The 22095-nt window shown below is 43.1% G+C and overlaps 2 protein-coding genes and 1 pseudogene across 2 annotated transcripts; 2 read left to right on the top strand and 1 right to left on the bottom strand.

The window, feature by feature from the left end:
- Positions 1-318: 318 nt before the first annotated feature.
- LOC139542052 (intelectin-like) lies at positions 319-1597 on the top strand. The gene has a single exon (XM_071347044.1). It carries the CDS (start codon positions 630-632, stop codon positions 1362-1364), a length of 735 nt encoding a protein of 244 aa, XP_071203145.1. The 5' UTR covers positions 319-629; the 3' UTR covers positions 1365-1597.
- Positions 1598-2604: 1007 nt separating this feature from the next.
- The window catches only part of LOC139543214 (serine/threonine-protein kinase mTOR-like), a 62111-nt pseudogene continuing 42620 nt past the window's right edge, over positions 2605-22095 (top strand).
- On the bottom strand, positions 13752-17986 carry LOC139543241 (angiopoietin-related protein 7-like). Its single transcript, XM_071349492.1, has 5 exons — positions 17424-17986; positions 15366-15466; positions 15091-15285; positions 14592-14787; positions 13752-14491 (listed from the first exon to the last, which is right to left on the bottom strand). The coding sequence occupies exons 1-5, from the start codon at positions 17779-17781 to the stop codon at positions 14322-14324; spliced, it is 1020 nt and encodes a 339-aa protein (XP_071205593.1). The 5' UTR covers positions 17782-17986; the 3' UTR covers positions 13752-14321.

Raw genomic sequence — 22095 nt, 5'->3', positions numbered from 1 at the left:
AATCTCAACTGTTCCCTTTTATTTTCTACCATGGTTATTCATATGCTTTCCACATTTCTTCTCTAAGAAACATTTAAATTTAGCCCTATCCATATAGGCCTTTATAGTGTAAAGGGTTAAAATTCCAGAAATCCTTTGTTGGAGGATTCTGGATTTCCTGCTTATTCCCTCCTGATTTCTATGAATCTTCCAACCAGGGTTTTTGGAAAACTTGCAGATCTTGAGAAAGATACCGGAATTTAGCAACCCTATTGACAACTAAATCAAATATTAACTCCATTTGGATGTTGAACTGGTCTTTGCCCAGTCTGTCAAAGAGACTAGAGCACGATACTGAACAGATACTTTACTGAGAACTCACCATAGAATAAATGAAGCATTGTTTTCTCCTGATGATGATCCATCTACTGATGGTGCAACTGCCTCAATTTGTAAAAGCATTACAAGAAAATGGGCATGCAGAGGCTCCAGTAGCCACAACAGTCTTGAACCGTTTGGAGAGGCTGAGAAACAGGGCCAGTTTCATTGCCAAAAGCTGTAAGGAAATAAGAGACAGATATGACCAAAAAGAAGATGGGCTGTACTACCTCACCACAGCCAACGGGGTAGTCTAGCAGACCTTCTGCGACATGACTACTGCTGGAGGTGGCTGGACACTTGTGGCGAGTGTGCACGAGAACAACATGTATGGGAAGTGCACAGTGGGCGACCGTTGGTCCAGCCAGCAAGGCAGCAACCCTAACCAGCCAGACGGAGATGGGAACTGGGCCAACATGGTTACTTTTGGAACCACAGATGGTGCCAGCTCAGATGACTTCAAGAATCCTGGGTATTATGACATTGTGGCAGAAGACATGTCGGTGTGGCACGTTCCCAACAACTCCCCTATGGAACACTGGAACGTAGCCGCCATCCTCCGCTACCACACAGAGAGACGCTTTCTCACCATTTATGGGGGAAACCTGCACCAACTCTTTAAGCTCTACCCAGTGAGATATAATGCTGGGGCATGTGGCAACACAGGACCTACCATTCCAATCATGTATGACTTTGGGAACATAGAGACCACCAGAAATTTTTACGGGCCCAATTTAAGAAACCAGTTTGAGCCTGGCTTCATTACTTTCAGACCAATAAATAATGAACGTGCAGCCATGGCTATCTGCTCTGGGGTCAAACCAACACCGAACACTCGCTGCAACACTGAACATTACTGTATTGGTGGTGGTGGACACTTCCCTGAGCAGGCCCCTCGTCAGTGTGGTGACTTCCCAGCCTTTGACTGGAATGGCTATGGTACCAACACAGAATGGAGTTCATCAAAGGAGATTACTGAAGCAGCTGTGTTACTCTTCTACCGTTAAAATCCATCCTGTTGATTATCAATGCCATCAGATGGCAAGATGTAAAGATACATTTTGTTCATACTGATGCTTATACTGTAATCAACATCACAGCACTATAATTTGCATTTGTTTAATCTATAAGTTCCGAATACGTAAGTATCGTATTTCCCTGTTTTTAAAATTGAAAGAGACTATTACAATTTTGTGAATATGAATGGCTGAAATAAAGACTACTCTAAAGGAGAAATTAATAACAGTTGTGGTTTCAATATGCTTTGTCTTGTTGGCATGAAAGACATGCCAAAGTTTATAGTTCGGTTAACTTTACTGTTCGCTGTCAAATCCCAATATGTCCGTTCCCTGTGTAACTTCAATATTGCAATAAATTACATGTTTATTTAACTTGGTACAAACAAATACAGGTGCTGTACTTTCACATACAGTGCCTTCAGAAAGTATTCACACCACTTGACTTTTTCTATATTTTATTGCTACAGCCTGAATAAAAAATGTATAAAATGTTATTTCACAGTGGTTCTTCCTTTAAAGGTTGCTGTGCACTGCAGCACAGCTTGCGGGGTGCCGCAGAATTTTATGGCAACGTGTCAGCCATTTTTGCCAGAATGATGCAATTCACCAAAATCTGCCACCATCTACCACAAACAGTTGCGGCAAAGCTCCAAACTTTTAAAGGAACAACCACTATGTTTGGGGCAAATCCAATACAACACCTTACTGAGTACCACTCTCCTTATTGTCAAAGCATAGTGGTGGCTGTATCATGTTATGAGTATGCTTGTAAATTTTAAGGACTGGGAAGTTTTTCAGGATAAAAAATTTACGGATTGGAGCTAAGCACAAGCAAAACCCTAGAGGAAAACCTAGGGGGAGACATCATCACAAGAAGACTCTAGGCTGTAATTGCTGCCAAAGGTGCTTCAACAAAGTGCTGAGTGAAGGGTCTGAATACTTATGTAAATGTGATTTCAGTTTTTATTTTGAATACAATTGCTAATATTTCTAAAAAACAATACCCCATAATGCTTGGTCATTATGGGGTATTGTGTGTAGATTGAGGGAAAACAACTATTTAATCAATTGTAAAATAAGGCTATAATGTAACAAAACGTAGAAAAAGTCAAGGGGTCTGAATACTTTCCGAATGCAATGTATGTCTGATTGAGCAAATTGTGGTGGCCCTAGGGGACGAGTTCAAACTCTGCCTGCTGTAGCTCCTTCCTCACTGCTGTACGTCTTCATGCACCACATGAGCACGGGCCGCCGTGTGATCATCAAGGTAAGGTCATGAGGATAACATCATCTTTTCTCAGGACTTACCTCCACACAGATTTACTTCTGGGGGTTTGCTTGCCCACCTTTCGGGTAGAGTTGGACCTTTTCCAAGAAGTTGTCAGCGGGCAGAACTGGTTGAAATGACATTTTACGTATCACCAGAGGGTCATGGCAGAGCCAGGAAGAATCAGGTTACCTTCCTAGTCCAAGTAGAGAAAAGGAAACGGAACTCCATCATTTGCGGGAGCTGTCCGCCCCATGCCATTGAGAAATCGTGTACAGGAACATCAGTTAGTTCCACAGAAATGATCTACCCACTTGACCAAATGTACTAAAATCCGTGGCTAGATGGTGGAGTTGGAACCATTGTACTGTTATGAAGGAAGCAGGAGGGTTAGCAATATCGAAAAGACCCCTGTCCTGTAAACTTAGCTCGCAATGAACAAGAACCCCTTTTGGTAGATGAGAATGTTGGCATAGGAAATCATTTCTCACAAACAATACTGTACAGGTTGCATCTGTACGCCTTTATAAATACAAACGTCCGACTGACATTGCTGATGCAAAACAAGTTGTTTCGTACCTCATGTCCTGTTATATTTCTTGACCATCATACCAGTGTAAGGATGCATAGTGTGCTACCTATACCAGTCGCTCCCACTAGGTGTACCATAAGGACTATCTGGTCCTTAGATTGCCCGTTGTAACTCTATTGGCTCTATAGTGTCTTCAGCTCCTCAGTGCAATTCAACTGTTAGGTGCCGACCTGGACGACTAGCTCCATCTGTTGCTGCCTCCCATCGTCAAGCTGTTTGATGCACCGGACGTACCCCTACAGGCCCGCAAGTCAGTATACCACCAATCTCCCATACAATTGGTAGTAGGGGACATGTACTGTAAAGTCCATTTTTTTAGTTTTTTAAAATAAATTGGCACACAGCTCTTATTCACATTAGTATTTTCACTCCCACGTTCAATTTTCTTTCCCACCTCTTACCAATTTGTACTATATAATTTACTGTACCAAAGAAATGGGGCCCACTTTCTGAGATGCAAAGTGCCAGGGTCTTACGTTTTTTTTTGTCACACTCTGTTCATTACCAATCTGGGCAGGATGGAGGAAATGTGTTCATAAAAATCAATCAATCAAATGTATTTATAAAGCCCTTTTTACATCAGCCGATGTCAAAGTGCAATACAGAAACCCAGCCTAAAACCCCAAACAGCAAGCAATACAGATGTAGAAGCATGGTGGCTACTAAAAACTCCCTAGAAAGGCAGGAACCTAGGAAGAAACCTAGAGAGGAACCAGGCTCTGAGGGGTTGCCAGTCCTCTTCTGGCTGTACCGGGTTGAGATTATAACAGTATATGGCCAAAATGTTCAAACGTTCATAGATGACCAGGAGGGTCAAATAACAATCATAGTGGTTGTAGAGGGTGTAACAGGTCAGCACCTCAGGAGTAAATGTCAGTTGGCTTTTCATAGCCGAGCATTCAGTGTTAGAGACAGCAGGTGCGCTAGAAAGAGTCGAAAACAGCAGGTCCGGGACAGGTAGCACGTCCGGTGAACAGGTCAGGGTTCCATAGTCGCAGGCAGAACAGTTGAAACTGGAGCAGCAGCACAACCAAATGGACTGGGGACAGCAAGGAGTCATCAGGCCAGGTAGTCCTGAGGCATGATCCCAGGGCTCAGGTCCTCCGGGAGGAGAGGGAGAGAATTAGAGGGAGCATACTTAAATTCACACAGGACACCGGATAAGACAGGAGAAATACTCCAGACATAAGACTGACCCTAGCCCCCGACACATTAACTATTGCAGCATAAATACTGGAGGCTGAGACAGGAGGGGTTGGGAGACACTGTGGCCCTGTCCAACGATACTCACGGAAAGGGCCAACCAGGCAGGATATAACCCCAACCACTTTGCCAAAGCACAGCCCCCACACCACTAGAGGGATATCTTCAACCACCAACCTCCTACCCTGAGACAAGGCTGAGTATAGCCCACAATGATCACCCCCCACGACATGAACCCTAGGGGGGCGCCAAACCCGGACAGGAAGATCCCGTCAGTGACTCAACCCACTCAAATGAGGCACCCCTCCTAGGGTCAGCATGGAAGAGCACCAATAAGCCAGTGACTCAGCCCCCGTAATAGGGTTAGAGGCAGAGAATCCCGGGGGAGAGAGGGGCACTGGCCAGGCAGGGACAACAAGGGCGGTTCGTTGCTCCAGTGCCTTTCCATTCACCTTCACACCCCTGGGCCAGACTACACTCAATCATAGGACCTACTGAAGAGATGAGTCTTCAGTAAAGACTTAAAGGGTGAGACAGAGTCTGCGTCTCTCACATGGATAGGCAGACCATTCCATAAAAATGGAGCTCTATAGGAGAAAGCCCTGCCTTCAGATATTTGCTTAGAAATTCTAGGGACAAGAAGGAGGCCTGCATCTTGTGACCGTAGCGTACGTGTAGGTATGTACGGCAGGACCAAATCGGAGAGATAGGTAGGAGCAAGCACATGTAATGCTTTGTAGGTTAGCAGTAAAACCTTGAAATCAGCCCTAGCCTTAACAGGAAGCCAGAGTAATATGAGAAACATTTTTGGTTCTAGTCAAGATTCTAGCAGCCGTGTTTAGCACTCACTGAAGTTTATTTAGGGCTTTATCATGGTTGCCGGAAAGTAGAGCATTGTAGTAGTCTAATCTAGGAGTGACAAAAGTATGGATGAACTTTTCTGCATTTTTGGACAGAAAGCTTCTGAATTTTGCAATGTTACGTCAAAAGAGAGATCAGGGTCCAGAGTAACGCCGAGGTCCTTCACAGTTTTATTTGAGACGACTGTACAACCATCAAGATTAATTGTCAGATCCAACAGAAGATCTCTTTGTTTCTTGGGACCTAGAACTAGCATCTCTGTTTTGTCCGAGTTTAAAAGTAAAACATTTGCCTCCATCCACTTCCTTATGTCTGAAACACATGCTTCCAGGGAGGGCAATTTTGGGGCTTCACCATGTTTCATCGAAATGTACAGCTTTGTATCGTCCGCATAGCAGTGAAAGTTAACATTATGTTCCAGAAAGACATCACCAAGAGGTAAAATATATAGTGAAAACAATAGTGGTCCTAAAATGGAACCTTGAGGAACACCGACATTTTCAGTTGATTTGTAATCATCCACATAGACAAAATGATATCTTTCCGACAGATACGATCTAAACCAGGCCAAAACTTGTCCATGTAGACCAATTAGCGTTTCCAATCTCTCCAAAAGAATGTCATGATTGATGGTGTCAAAAGCAGCACTAAGGTGTAGGAGCAAGAGAACAGATGCAGAGCCTTGGTCTGACGCCATTAAAAGGTCATTTACCACCTTCACGAGTGCAGTCTCAGTGCTATGATGGGGTCTAAAACCAGACTGAAGCATTTCGTGTACATTGTTTGTCTTCAGGAAGGCAGTGAGATGCTGCGCAACAGCTGTTTCTAAAAATGTTGTGAGGAATGGGAGATTCGATATAGGCCAATAGTTTTTAATATTTTCTGGGTCAAGGTTTGGCTTTTTCAAGAGAGGCTTTATTGCTGCCACTTTTAGTGAGTTTGGTACACATCGGTGGATAGGGAGCCGTTTATTATGTTCAACATAGGAGGGCCAAGCACAGGAACCTCTTGATGGGTGGGCTTAGGGCAGAAGTGCTCCCATTTCGATGTTCCTCTCAGCTTATCCACACTCTCTCTCCCAGTGCACTTTGGTAGCTGAGCTGTGTGTTGGGGTGTTGTTTATCCATGTTTCAGAGTCACTGGAATCCTCGGCTTGCACATCATTCACCCATAGTGCGCGCACACCCCTTCAATCGACTCCTGTGCCATCTCAAGGTGCCACAGCGGCAGTAGGGAGTGTTACTCTTTAAGAGTCGATGATGTCACCCCTCCCTTAGAAATCCAACCCCACCACATGCAGGGAAGTCTGGCCCCGCAGCAGCTTTTGATCAAACCATCAAAAGCATCGCCAGTCTGTCATGGGTGTCTCTTATCTCTCCTCTATTCCTCTACTTCTCTGCTTTAGTACCAGATCTTCATCCCCATGGTGAACAAAGTGATGTTGAAGCACAGGATCAAACACCAGCGCTGTGATGTGCTCGTCTGTCGGATCGTCAAGGTCAGTTTCTGGTCTCACGTTTTTGGACAGCACGTGTTGTGAAATGTGTTCGAGAATAGCGAGGAGGCAATCTGTGCGAAACGCACGAGGCAAGTTTGAACAATTATAATTCCAAGCAGACAGTGTAATAGAGCAGGATTAATCGAGGCGCGTTGCTTACAGTGTGTTTTTTTTACTTCAGATGAAGTTGTGGGCAGAACAGATGTTTAGAAGCCCTGGGCTCACTGAGTGTGTGTGTGTGTGCATCCTCATGGTAACCGTGTTTATCTCAGGGGTACACTTTGGCAGAGCAGGAAGAGGACCCTCTGATCTTCCAGCTGCGCAGTAACCTGAGCGACACAGCAGAGGCGGGGCCAATGAAGAAGCGCCACGTCAGCACCGCGGCCCTGCAGAAGGTCAGGAGAAAAAACATGTCATTTCCATTCCTGGACTGTGTCTTGTATTATGCTTCCATTTCAACGAATAGTTTTTTTTTGTCCTCAAACAGGTAGTGCTTTTGGTTTTAGATGATCAAATCACTTCATGATCAGAGTTGATAAGTACTTTTTCAAGTAGTCGGTTTGTGGTGGATATATAAAACACATATTTGACAGTCTGCTCAGTTTTCATCCAAATTCCCCTCCCAATAAGACACCAGTGCACAATGATTATGAAGCGCCTTTGTTTCAGCACGTCTAATCATTTCAAAACGGTGCGAGACACTGACCTGTCAGATGTGCTGATTTCTTCCATCTTCCCTCACCCAACTGACTCCATATGAAGCGCATTAATGTGATTTCTGTGGCTGAGGCGCCTGAGCGTGGTCCTGCTTAACGACCCTGCGCTCGTGCTGGTCGCTGGCCCAAACCTACATTCCCCTGGCCAGGTATAGCTATTCTCTTTCCCTCCCTCCCTCCCTCCACCACACTTCAGAGCACCAGGCATTTTTCAACAGAGGTCCTCATTTCCACTCTTAAACCCAATAATATTTTGTTTTGCTGACATATCTTGACTGGTGTTGCATCCACAGGCTGTTTTTAGTTTCTGAAGCCTAGCCAATATGATGTGGCCATGCAGCAGATTTACAATTCAAAGAGACTTGCAATTCACTGTGACTTACAATTGACTAAAGGTGCATAAACAACAGCATTGCTTGACTTTTCTTTTAAAAATTCATAACTATCTAACCGAAATACACAAAGCATCCAATTACTGTAACAGTGATTTGAGCCCAAAAAATGCTTAATGAATGAAACGTATCACTATTACGATGAAACATTCACCCCCAGAATCCATCATACTGATTGTGATCTGATCTAATGGATGTTTATTCTCCCATCCGTCGTTAGTGATCTGTTCATTACAGCCTCCCTGTCGTGCTGGTTGGAGCTGAGTGAGGACCAGCAGGATGAGTTGATCCGCAGCATCGAGCTGGCCCTCACCTCCCAGCACATCGTCGAGTTCACCCAGACCCTGCTCAATCTGACCATGTTCATGGAGCACAGCGATAAGGTGGGTTCACAATCATGAGCAGGGCCCTATAGAATGGGTCTTAAGGTCCAGTCCTGGATTGAGCTACTTTGTGTGCAGGCTTTCGTTCTAGCCCTGCAGTAACACACCTAATTAAAATAATAAACTCATCAATATCCTCAATCTGGGCCCTTAGTAGCTGAATCAGGTGTGGTGATAAGCTGGAATATAGGCCTGTACACCCCGTAGCTCGCCCCATAGTTGGAGATCCCTAATTTAGAGCAATGCCACATCATCAATCCACCCATCTAAGGAATGTTCTGTGTTTTTTCAGGTTCCTCTTCCTCTGAGAGACAATGACATTGTTCTGCTTGGCGAAAGGGCTGCCAAATGCCGTGCATATGCCAAGGCCCTCCACTGAAAAGAGCTGGTTTTCCAGAAGGGTGCCTCTCATCTCATTCTAGAGTCCCTCATCAGGTAGGAACCTCAATAAGAGAACACAATGATCAGCAGAACCCATTTTGAGTGAATAGGGGAGTGTTTGGCGGGTGCATGCTGTATATTTCCTGTGCTTCCCAGACTTGGCTATGGCCAACATCAATTGTTGAGACATTCTACGGGTAGCTACTGAGGCAGTGTGGCTACTGTATGGCTGGAATGTTTCAAATTCCCCTTGGATTATAGAAATCTTGCTTTTGTTGGTTCACACAGGTTTTACTGCACTTTTACTTTGTGAAGCCTAACCACAAAATTGCTAGAATGCTTTTAATGTCCAGTACTTATTTTCTTTGGCTCCCCCGTGTCAGTATTGGTGGAATGCGTGTGGTGGCACATGGTTGGGGAAAAGAGATGTCAGATGTCCAGTAGTTCAAAGTATCTGTCAATTGCCTTGGTGACAAAGTGTAAACAGAGAGAGAGAAACCGCAGGTTATGTACAGTAAGTACATTCCCCTGAAATAAGAATACCTCCTTTTGATATTAAATGTGACTCACCACCTGAAAGTAGAGACTCAGAGCTACAAAATGGTATATCATACACTGCATTGTTGAGGAACAATGGGAAAGTAATTCTGCTTTGAAAGTTGATCAACTTGTAAACTCACTTTTGAGAATTGTTTTGGTATGTAGTGAAGAGCTAATCTTTGTCTACACCCATTCAACATCGTTCACATCCTCTTAAGCTTTAGCCTCACCCATTCCGTTTCGCTCTCAGAGCGTTCAGAGCGCACACTTGACACTGGCCGATGATTTGTTTACCTCTGGATAACATAAAAACAGCCTAACCAGCACTGCTGGCAACAATTTCATTACACTTTTTTTGCCAATGTTCACTGACACCAGCCATATTCAACGGGTGTTGTACACTTTAGCTTAAGACATGTAGCTAGCTGGTTAGGTAACAATGAACCTAGCTAGGTAAACAATGTGTAAGATCACATATATAATTTAACGTTAGCTAACGAGCCGCCCAGGTAACATTAGCTAGTTAAACAACAATGAACATGGTGCCAAATCATGTCGTTACTACCCTACATGAATCTGCTGGGAGCTAACCAACCAGGTTCAATGTTAGCTAGCTAACATTAGGCTCTAACTAGAAAAGCAAATGACCCTGGGAAACGAATAATAACATCAGCTAGGGAGCCAGCCAGCTAACGTTAGCTAGCTAGCTAACAGTACCCTTTAGCTTGAAATGAAACCATTTTCTGTCAAAATTAGAAATGTGTAATATCTGAAAATGTAGCTAGCTAACGCTAGACTATCTTACCTGTATACATCATCATGCACTATGAACGCATCTCCCTGTCAGGAATCCCATTCCACAGTTGCCCTTAGTTTGAAGATGTAATCCGGAGACAGGTGTTTTCTCCATCAATTTAACTATCATACTCTAATTCCACTGATTTCAAAACTCGATCCTCCAGAAAGTGGAGAGCAACACTTATGCAGCTCCACTACACAATACATATATTTTTAAAGCCACGTTTAAAAGGATTACCAACATAGACTGACAAGCTCAAATAGACAGAAGCCTTCAATATGGCAGACCTATCCGAACCCCTCTCTCGGCATGTCGAGCCCACTCATTATCTCAGCCTATCATGGCTAGTGGGAAGGTTGCTGTCTTTATGTGGCTTAACCAACAAGGCTTGTAATATAACTATTTTATTCGTATTTACAGATGGCATACAAGTTTGTTATTAAGGCACATAAAAGTTCACATGTTCCAGAAGGGATTTCTGGCAAAAAACACGAATGGCTCCTCTGTGAAGTTGTGACTTGCGACATGCACCTCGTTTCCTGAAAAGGGTAACAAATGTCTGTCTGGTACCGCATACACAATGAATGGAACAACCGGCCGTAGTGAAGGCGTTTTTTGCTTCTTGCTTAGCCCTAGTCACTGTAGCATTGGCAGACTTCACCTTTCCCAATTTGGAGTCTGTTTTGAGTTAGAACACAGAACAGGTGTCCACCTCAATGCAAATTCATAGCGTACACTTCGGTTTTAGTTCTTCCATTACCTATTATTTAGTTTTTCATTTGGTGTATTTGTGAACCTAAAAGCCTCACTAAAGACACGGCTGACCACTGACGACTCTAGGATGATTAACGACCCCTTTATGAGAGTCATTACACCAATCAAATAATGGTTGACACATCACTCATCCCATAGCACTTTCATATCTCCTGTCATCTTTTCCATCCCTCCTCTCGCCCTTGTCTTTTACGCTAGTGTTGTATTTCCAGCCATTGTTTTCCAGCCATTCAATTGTGCGTTTGCCCACTTTCGTGCACCGAGGGGTCTGGAATAGCGTTCTCTCAGTGGCCTGTTTTCAATTTCTCCCCGCCTTGATGATGATGAATGACGGGAGCCAGCAGCTCAGTGTTTTCAATCTCTCCATCTGGTTCTCACCTCTCCAAGATTTCCCATAAAATGACTCCTGTGCACCACGTAGCCTGTTCTATTCCAACACTTTGGTGTAGAAGTAGTAGATTTCTGGGGCCATTGCATTATACACTTAAGTCAGGAAATTTTGAAGATATTTTCCCATTTCTTGTCACCTTCCCTATTCACACCAAAAAATATATTAAATTCAGTAACTCAGTTGCTGGTGGGCCTAGCAATGAAACCTTGATTGTGGCATTTGTAAGCCAAAAAGTAATCTCAAAAAGTTGGGTCTTCATTTATTTAGCATTAAGGCATTGCGGATATGTGGAAGGTATTTACCGACACGAAAACGATTATCCACGTTGTCCTAGGAATTAAAGGCGACTTTGATGCTCCACAGCCGCCCAGATGCGGGGGCTTTACACTATTAAGTATTTTGCAGACTGTACGTCGGATTCAGTCTTTTACGATTATTACATCACACTGTGCGATGTTACCCAATTAAAATCTTGATATCAACCTGGCCAGATTGTACAATTTGCTGCAGTTCTGTCACATTCTGCAAACGTTTGTCTGGGATGGCAAAATTGTGGCATAAAACTGCTAAAATCGTACGTTATGTGGGGGGCTTAAGGCATGAGGGATTTTGAGTCTGCAAAAATTATTTAGGCGCCTCAATCTGGGGTTAATCCACTAGTCTAGACCATTACTTACCATTAGGTAAGCCAAAGGCCCTGCTCAAATACTTAAAAATGAGTCCTTCCTTCCTTCCTTCTTACCCTTTTCAAAAGAGCCTACGTCTTTTTCCTTGTCGCCTTTGCTGTCTGGTAGCTGATCACTCCGCTCAATAAATTAATTAAAGCAATTTTAATTTGATGGAAGTCAGTTGAGGTTATTGGTTTCTCACATTCCAGATGATTTTAGAACATTTACTTGTTGAACCTAAAGGTTTTCTTGGTACTGAAACAAGTTATATTATTACCCACCAACACTGTTTTATCTCTGAATGAAGCATATCAACATAGAACCAATGGTGGAGATACTGGTATGTTGGTTCAACACTAAATGCTTTACAACCGATACTGATGCAGGTTTGATGTATCTATCCTTTAGCACTTGATGAAACACATGCTATTCTGTGAAGTCTTTTGTTGATTTGCCATGTAAATAAGCTCTTGCTGCCCTATGCATTACTTATTGCCAGTAAATGCTAGCGGAATGCAATGCTTGACGTCATCCATATGCAATATGCCTACACTCTGAAATGTTGTGTTGACAGTAAAAGCACTTACTATCATTTATGCTTTCCGGCCTTATACTGTATATTCTTTTCTTTTTTACACTTTCTGAATACATAGGCCTAGTTTCTGCTAAGCTGCATCTGAAGGAGTCAAAAAATTTTTATTTGACTGCATATTGATTTAGTAATTTCCTTCATTTGACTTTTAAGATACTTTGACATTTCTGTCATTTAGCAGACACTCTTAAACAGACTTGTAGTAGTGATTGCATACATTTACATACTGGTCCCCCGTGGTAATCAAACCCACAACCCTGGCGTTATAAGCACCATGCTCTACCAACTGAGCTACACGGGACCTAGAGATTGGTCCCTTTGCTGGCGCTGAAAAAGAGGCACTAAAACACATTCTCCTTCAGTACTTCACGATATCTTGATATACTGTAAATAGCTGAGGCTTCGGGCAGAACACTTTGAGAAAGTTAGGCTACCCTGTAAATAAACTCTAAAATGTCCCCGGCAGACCTCGCAGTGAATGGCTGGAAGAAATGAAGCGTGTCGGCCATTAGCAGAGGAGCATTCCAAATACACACCCGAGAGGTTACACCAGGGCACAGGGTTCCTAGACTAATGAGGACTCCGACTGGGACCTCACATTCTCCGTGGGACCCCAAGCTTCACTCTGCAAGCTTCCGGTGGAAACCTTTTTGGACTGGTGGAGCGAACAAGCTCCACTCCACAACAAGATACAATAGAATGGCTCTGTAATTTGTCCTCTATCCTAAATTATTCTCAGCATTGATCACCGTCCCGAAGCTCCCACGGACTTACTTTTTAGAATGTCGCTCATCTGCCACAAATGGAAGCACCCACTATTTATCTGGAATCTCCAATATCCTGCCCGTGGCACCTGTTTAAAAGGACATACACAGACAGTGTACCCAGCTTAAGGTATGCCATGGGCACACTGCTTCACCTCTTACATCAACGTGCCATTTCAGTGGTAGTTGCAAAGTCATTGTTTTTGAATGTGGTAAAGACCTGTCAGAGTGGCTGTAGAAGCCATTGACATGATGCTGGGCAATCGTGGGAAACGTGTGTGTGTGTGTGTGTGGTCTTGTTCCCTGGAGTTTGGCTATGTGACCTTTGCCCAGTGGCATGAATGTCAGTGTGACCTGTGAGTCAGAGCTCAGTGGTGGCTGAAGGCAAAGGCATGGTTGTTGGTTGATCAGAGACACGAGGGCGATCAACTGGCAGCTTCTCAAACCTACTAACCATTGATGTCTTGTGATGACTACATGGATCATTTGATGATATTGAACTAAGACAGACAGCTAGACAAATAAACCACGTTGACTACCATCAGCAACACGCCTTTTCTTAAAAATACATGTTTATTTCCTATCCCACAAAACAACATACTATAGAGCTGTACACATTTTACAAAGGACACATTTCCAAAATATGTGTTTGTTTTCTTACAATAAAATCTGTCAGGTACTTCTGATGGAAGTACTTTGGGTGGTTGTTCGCATTCCAGTAGCTCACAAAGGTACATTGCAACACACTTAATGGATCTCTGTATATATATTTTTTTTTCTTCCCATTGTCATACCTGCCCGATACGTGTAATCAACCTAACTACAGCTTGAGTTATGACTGATAAATAAACCCTATTGCTATGAGACAAGATGGCGGGAAGCAACATTCACTTACCCTAACGGAGCGGTGGTAGAGAGGCTTCGCTCAGGCTTTTAAGAAAATAAAATATATAAATGATAAATACAAAATGAACTACAATTTACAATCAAACATGTTTAAACACATAACACATTCAACCCACAGAAATATTCCAGACAATAACAAAGGGGAAAGACAATTTGGTTGCTCAGGTTTGGTTAAATCTGAAGCATGTGCTTCATCCAGAGTTTGAAGTTAGAAGAGTTTATGGTTGAAAATTCTGTGGCCGGATCTTCATCTCCACTCTCTTCAGGGAGTAGTTGGGCCCGTGCCAGCCGTACCAATTAATTCCATCTGTGCTCTTGCTGTGGTCGCCATAACGATAGAACACGCCGTTCAGGTTGGAGTCAGTGCAACAGTTGTACCAGTAACCACCTGTAGGGAAAAAAAGGTGAAAATGCAGTCACTGGAAAGAAATTTGAAGGTGTTAATTCAGTGAGTTAAACCAGAGTTAAGTATGTTGTCCCTCTTGTACCTTTGCGTAGTGAAGCGCAGTCGTCCACACATTTGTCGTTGTCCTTGCCCTTGGTGCTGAAGTTGGTGTTGTTGTGGTAGCGCAGAGAGTCCCCGGCATTTCCACTGTAGTTGGCGATGAAGAGTTTGTAGCTGTTCAACTCGTTGTTCACAGTGAAGTAACTGTACTCTGCATAGCGGGTCTGGCCTTCCCAGTCCTGGAGAACAGAAAAACAGAAACAGTACACGATTTAGATGTTTGCTGCACATCTTGTGGTAAAACTATGAAACTGAGAATATTGAACTAATGTTATAACTTTTGTTGGAGCAAGAGGTTTACCACTTGACCATGAGTTTTCTTTTTACTGTGTTTGTATCTTTAGTCTCCTGGCTCTGGATAAAACCTCCCGCCACTATCATCAGTTACCTCAGGAGTGGGGTGTGTCAGAGTCATGCTGTTATCTATTTACTGCTCTCGGGCAGCTAGCCTGTTTTGTGTTTCCCACCCCCACCCTTTGTACCTCCATCTCTATCCTTAGTATGCTTGGCTGCCTTGTCAGACGGAAGATGTTTTCATTGCCCAGCCAGAAGTCTCCGCGGATGGTGCCAAAGCCATTTTTGTACTGCTTCCAGTCGCGGTTGAAGGAGGTCAGGCCCACCTTGCGTCTCTGGATGAGCGTCCAGCCACCACCATTGCTCTCCATGTCACAGAAGACCTGCCATTATACAGAGACTACAATGTAGCAGGGATCTGTGAATGTAAAACTTTTTTTGTAGTTCCAGGGTTATCACTTACGTTGATCTCAGGGGTCCCCAGGAAGTCATCTGCAGGCAGTTTGTACTCCCCAGAGATCTTGTAGTTCTTGGTGTACAGGGATGCACAGTCGTAGATGGCATCTAGAAAAGAAAAGGCTTTGTCATTAGAGATGGCCAAACCAGATGCTGTTTCATGGCGGGTTTTAAAAATGCAAATTGACAAACGGTATCATGGGAATAGATGTCTGCCAGAGAAGTCAAAGAATTTTGGATAGAAGGATATTATACACAGCATGGTTACATTTCTTTGCATAGTTCTCTCTATTGTTTCTGTGATGGTATGGTGATGCCATTTGTGGTGCTTTGAGATCACTGGGGAGTAATGGATCCAATGCATCAAAAAGGGATCAAGTGTTTTCATGGCTAGAGGCTGGAGTGGAAACGCCACTGTAATCTTTGCTTTTCTTCCTGCTCTGCTTACCTGTCTGCACAGTGCCTGTATAATTTGCAGAGTCATTATAAAGCGCTTCTCTGTTCACTGTGGCAGCATCATAAATGTACTACTGCTAATAGGGTATTAAAATATACACTGTGACATGCCTGGTTAAACCTCCCCACTGCCTGTTTAAATCTCCCACTGCCTGGTTAAATCTCCCCACTGCCTGGTTAAATCTCCCCACTGCCTGGTTAAATCTCCCCACTGCCTGGTTAAATCTCCCCACTGTGATTAATAGTTTGGTTAAGTTCAGATGACGGATGGAAACAATTGGCTTTGATAGAGGTGGTCTTTATTGGCAGACTTCGTGCAGAAGGGACACTTAGAGTTCAAACGATGGCTTTTGGCTTTTCACGAGACACCCAGACAAGTTTGCACACTATAGTCTCCATTTTCACCAAATGATGGCAGCTGTCTAGTGCCGAAGATTCAGAACGCCCACTGATAATTATAGTAATTTTTTTTAACAAAGAATAATGGCCTACAAACAAATAGAATTGAACCTTTTTGGTTGTTTGTTCAATAATAGTTGTCTGAAACTGTAGGCTAATATTTCTGTGAGGGGCTTTTTAAAGTAGATTTTCTGTTTTCTGACTGCAGACTGACTGATGTGATCATAAAGAGGATCATTTTTGTTACCAACCACATTTCCTGTGTGTCTGACATTAAATCAAATCAAATTGTATTTGTCACATACACATGGTTAGCAGATGTTAATGCGAGTGTAGCGAAATGCTTGTGCTTCTAGTTCCGACCATGCAGTAATATCTAACAAGTAATCTAACCTAACAATTTCACAACAACTACCTTATACACACAAGTGTAAAGGAATGAATAAGAATATGTACATAAAAATATATGAATGAGCGATGGCCGAACGGCACAGGCAAGATGCAGTAGATGGTATAGAGTACAGTATATACATATGAGATGAGTAATGTAGGGTATGTAAACATTATATAAAGTGGCAGGTGTGTGCTATGAGTATTTATGGAAGTATTTTATGTATGGCAGCTAGTGATATGATTTCTTACACCTGTGGAGAGTGTCTGGAAGCAGATGCTGAACAATCTACAGAAAGGGAGTATCGTCTCGGTCTAAACTGAACTGGGTTTGTCATGTGGAGCTGGCCAGATTTCCACTCTGGCCATTTGTCACAGTCACTACTGTACTGTACTACTGCATTCTACTACTCATAGGCTGTTATTTGCACACAAAAAAACATGTGTTTTACCCCTACTAGCCTCATTAGTCAATTGAAAAAAAGGTTAGAGAATCACATTCACTGAAGTTGAAACTTTCACAATGCAAATAAATGAAAATGAAATGAAGGAAAACAACACTAAATGTTTTATACACAGTAAAGTAGTGTTTTGTTCCTGTGTTATTTTCTTTCTGAGGAGCAATGAACAAATCAAAGGGGTTTAAACTTCTTAGGGATAGGCCCCTTTTTTCCACCATTTCCGCTTGAATGACGTGCCCAAAGTAAACTGCCTGTAGCTCAGGCCCTGAAGCCAGGATATGCATAGAGTTGGTACCATTGGAAAGAAAACACTTTGAAGTTTGTAGAAATGTTAAAATATCCACAACTTAGGTTCTTACCTGATGTGGTCTGAGTGACGGACTGGGCGGCTTGCAGCTGCATGATTTCCACCCGGTTATTGATCTCAGAGTACTTGCTCTCGGCCTCAGTGACGCGGGACTCCTGCTGTCGATTCTGCTTGTCCAGCTCGATCATCTGCCTTACTACGTTCATCAAGTCTGTCTCCTGCTTGCGGCCCAGCTCCTCCAGTAGGCTGGTCAGGTTGGCCACCTGCACCTTCAGGGAGCGCACGTCATCGCAGCACTGCGCCTTTGGAGGCTTGGGTGGCGCCAGCCTCTTCCTTGGGTTCTGCGCCCGCGCTTCTGTCAGCACCAGCAGGAGGAAGGTAAAACTCAGAGCCACTGTCAGCAAAGACATCTTTACAATTGTCTATATTAAAATGAGTTTTCTTGTCTTGCTCGGGTTGAATGCAAGCTGTCCTGGTCAAGGCTGATTCTTTAGCGGTGCCAGAGGTCTTGAAGAAACTGAGAGAACAGGATTGGATAAGTTGAGTGAGGAATCTGACTGGTTGAAGTGAAGCTTCCTTTAGCCAACTGCTTTCTCGGGCTCTTTGCTCCTCAGTAAAGCTGTGGCTGGGGATCTTAAATATCTATACATGTGTGCCCTTCCCTTTTTTGGTTGTGCTCACAGTTACTGACCCGCCTTCAACCTCCAACGCTCTGGGTGGAGGAGCCTTTCCCACCACTGCCCCCCTCCCCCCCCCACACACACACACCTCACTCACTCACCTCACTCTCACACACACACTTTCGCTCACTCTTGTTGGTTCTGCCCTGTGCCTTGTTTCTTTGTCATGTGTTGACCGTTTCAGAGGGACACAGTTTTTTCGCCCAGTCTGGAAGAGCGAAGGACAAAGGCTCCTGTCTGAAAGAGCTCACACTTCACATGTGGTAATATCCAGTGGAATATCACCTTCCCTGGCTTTGTATTCAACAGCCTCTCATTCCCAATGACTCAGCTTTATACAGAGGCACACCTTGCTAATGAATTTTGATACTTGCGTCAAGCTTAGATTTAACTGCTTAAAGTAGGAGTATGTGTACAATTTATCTTCGGGTTTCGCCTTCACACATGATGGTACTTGTCCTTGTTAATGATAGCTGTGTAGCTCCTTCGGGGGAAAGTTTCATCCATAACAGCAGCCTCTTTACATGCCAAAGGGATTGGTTAAAGCCCCCATCCAGACTTTTACATTTTTAAATCATCACTCACTGGTCAGTTTATTAGGTACACCCATCTATTACCGGGTCGGACCCCCCATTGCCGCCAGTTAGCTTGCCTGTTAGCTTGCACGATTCTTGCCATTCTCCTTCGACCTCTCACAGCAACGAGCTGTTTTCTCCTACAGGACTGTCGCTGGCTGGGTGTTATTTTGTTTGTCGCACTATTCTCTGGAAAGCCTAGGAGAGCAGCCGTTTTTGAGATACTGGATCTGGCGTGACTCACCGTCTGTAGGAGCGATCCATTTTTTTGTGAACGGGTTGGTGTACCTAATAAGCTGGGTGGTGAGTGTATGTCTAAATCACTGTGTTTATTTCATGAAAATACAGTGCCTTCAGAAAGTATTCACAACCCTTGATTTGTCACATGTTGTTGTTACAGCCTAAATCAGTGACGCAACATCTCAATTGAGACCTACACACAATACCCCATAACGTCAAAGTGGAATGATGTTTTTTGACATTTTTACAAATGAATACAACATCAAAAGCTTAAATGTCTCCTCAATAAGTATTCAACCCTGTTGTTATGGCTAGCCTAAATCAGTTCAGGAGTAGAAATGTGCTTAATAAGTCACATAATAAGTGAAGAAGCCGGATGTGGAGGTCCTGGGCTGGCGTGGTTACACGTGGTCTACGTTTGAAGCCAGTTGGTCATACTGACTAATTCTCTAAAATGACATTGGTAGAGAAATTAAATTATCTGGCAACAGCTCTGTTGGACATTCCTGCAGTCAGCATGTAGTCAGCCTGCACCCTTCCTCGGTATCTATACCTATGGCTGTTACGGTGACCATATTACCGTCACACCGACGGTCACGAGTCATGACGGCAGTCAAATTCCACGTGACCATTTAGTCATGATAATTAGGCTTCTCCAAGCTCTGATGCTGATGGTCATTAGTAGCCTACCAAACTTGCTACCAGCCTGGTACTCAGCACTCTATTGTCCCTCTAATCAGTCTGACATCAATGCAAATGTATTAAAAAATCTAAATCAAACACTTCATGAGAGCCCATGAGATCATGTTGCGCAACATTTCTGTAGGCTATGCAATTGCGGGAGAAAACAGAGTGATGGCCTCTACTAAAATAGGAGGATCCCATCAGCTTTCTACAGGCTAGACCTAATATATGTACGGTGCCTTCGGAAAGCATTCAGACCCCTTGACTTTTCCCACATTTTGTTATGTCAAGTACCTTGGCACAGATTTTGTTAAGTCAAGTACCTTGGCACAGATTACCATCTTTTTTAAATCATAGAACATTGCTTAAGTTGCTGGAATCAGATGTACAAATGAAAACATTTGTTTTTGCTTTTTCTACCAGTACAATATGCACCATAATACAATATCTACCATAAGCCGCCTCCAACATAATTTTAGAGAATTTGGCAGTATGTCCAACTGGCCTCACAACCGCAGACCACGTGTAACCACGCCAGCCCAGGACCTCCACATCCGGCTTCTTCACTTATTATGTGAATAATATGAAGCACATTTTTACTCCTGAACTGACAACAAACACAATTGCATTTTATAAATGGCAATTTGAATGCACAAACATACCGTGACGAGATCCTGGGGCCCATTGTGAGGTCCATTTTGTAATGTATCTGTGACCAGTAGATGTATATCTGTATTCCTGTCGTGAAATCCTTAGATTAGGACCTAATTTATTTATTTAAATCGACTGATTTCCTTCATATGAACTGTAACTCAGTAGAATCAAAGAAATTGTTGCATTTATGTTTTTATTCGGTATAAAATAAATACTAAATTACCTGTCCCTTACCTTCTGCCTTTGCTATGATTTCCATCAATTTGGTGGTGATGTGAATGTTTCTCTAATTCTCTTTTGGTTTGTACTGAGCCAATGCCAAGCAGATATGTGGTCCATACTGTCACGCCCTGACCATAGTTTGCTTTGTATGTTTATATGTTTTGTTTGGTCAGGGTGTGATCTGAGTGGGCATTCTATGTTGTATGTCTAGTTTGTCTGTTTCTGTGTTTGGCCTGATATGGTTCTCAATCAGAGGCAGGTGTTAGTCGTTGTCTCTGATTGGGAACCATATTTAGGTAGCCTGTTGTCAATGTGGGTTGTGGGTGATTGTCTATGTTATGTTGCATGTTTGCACAGTATTTATATAGCGGTCACGGTCGTCTTATTCGTTTTGTTGTTTTTGTTTAAGTGTTCTTCATTAAACTTAGAAGAATGTATTCAAACCACGCTGCGCTTTGGTCCGCTTCTTACGACGATCGTGACACATACTGTAGCTATATGGATGAAAGATTTCTAGAAACTTGGATAACACCGTTAGCTAAAATAAATAGGGGTAGCTATTTATTTGAATTTCAAACAGGGAGTGTGTCGTTACTGTTTATTCTCTCCTCCAGATCAATATCAACCTAACTGCCAGGTGGTAGTGGAGGCAGTGTAGAAATCTATCGACAGTGTATTGATAAGCTGAAAGTGTAGGTATATACTTTATAAATGTATTAATATAGTGTTTAATATACTATACTTGTGCTTTTCAAATACACTGAGATCTATTTTTTTTATCTCCGAGGGCTATTTGCATTCTTTATTGGTGCTTACGGTTTTATCATTTATTAAAATGAAGCAGAAGGAACAGGATGTACAGAATGCCCGATGTGAGGATGCTGTTCAATAGTCTGCACATTTTTTTTGTTAAATGTGAATAACGTGGCCTGACCCACTAAAATCTAGATAGCCAGAATTGCCTTGCAGTGCAATAAATGGTTCCATATTCCACTACAATGAGTGCCTCTATGCGCCTGGGCATCCACCAAGTGTCTGAGCGGAAGAGCTCAAGGCCTTGCATGCCACTGGCGGGTCTGGTGGCTCACACTGCCATGGCTTCCAGGTGGTGTGGATTAGAGCATGGTGGACTGGAGCCAGGTACTTACCGCCAAGTCACCACCCAGTTTTAAAACGGTAGACGCAACAGAACAGAGGGTACAGGGAGAAGAAAAAAAGACATTATTCTCTATCCTCGTCTGAGCCCCCTGTTTTCTTATCTCAACGAACGGCGGTCTACCGCTTTTCTTCAAAGACATGGTGCGTGAAAATGTGCCGGGGAAAGAGAAGTCATCCCGACTTTTGTGACTTCTGGTAAATTACAATTAAATCTGGTTCCATAGTTGTGGGTTCTCCCTGATCTCTCTGAGCTAAATTGTAGTCGATGTGCAAAAAGGCCCTGGTTAAATTTATTCTTAAATCATACTCTTTTCTCCAATCCCATTTGTAATTTGGTTGACCAACGTATAGAATTTCTGAGTACACTTTTTGTTTACCTTGCTCAAAATCAAAGTGAAAAAGTGTGACCAACTGGTTAACATACAGAAAGGCAAAAATACACTTATACCTTTGACCAATTGCCAGTTTTGCCGTTCTATGAATCTAATCCAATGTAATTCAATTGTTTAGG

The sequence above is a fragment of the Salvelinus alpinus genome, chromosome 17 (genome assembly GCF_045679555.1).
Source record: "Salvelinus alpinus chromosome 17, SLU_Salpinus.1, whole genome shotgun sequence".
In the NCBI taxonomy this organism is placed as follows: domain Eukaryota; kingdom Metazoa; phylum Chordata; class Actinopteri; order Salmoniformes; family Salmonidae; genus Salvelinus; species Salvelinus alpinus.
This window is presented reverse-complemented; position numbering and strand designations above follow the sequence as displayed.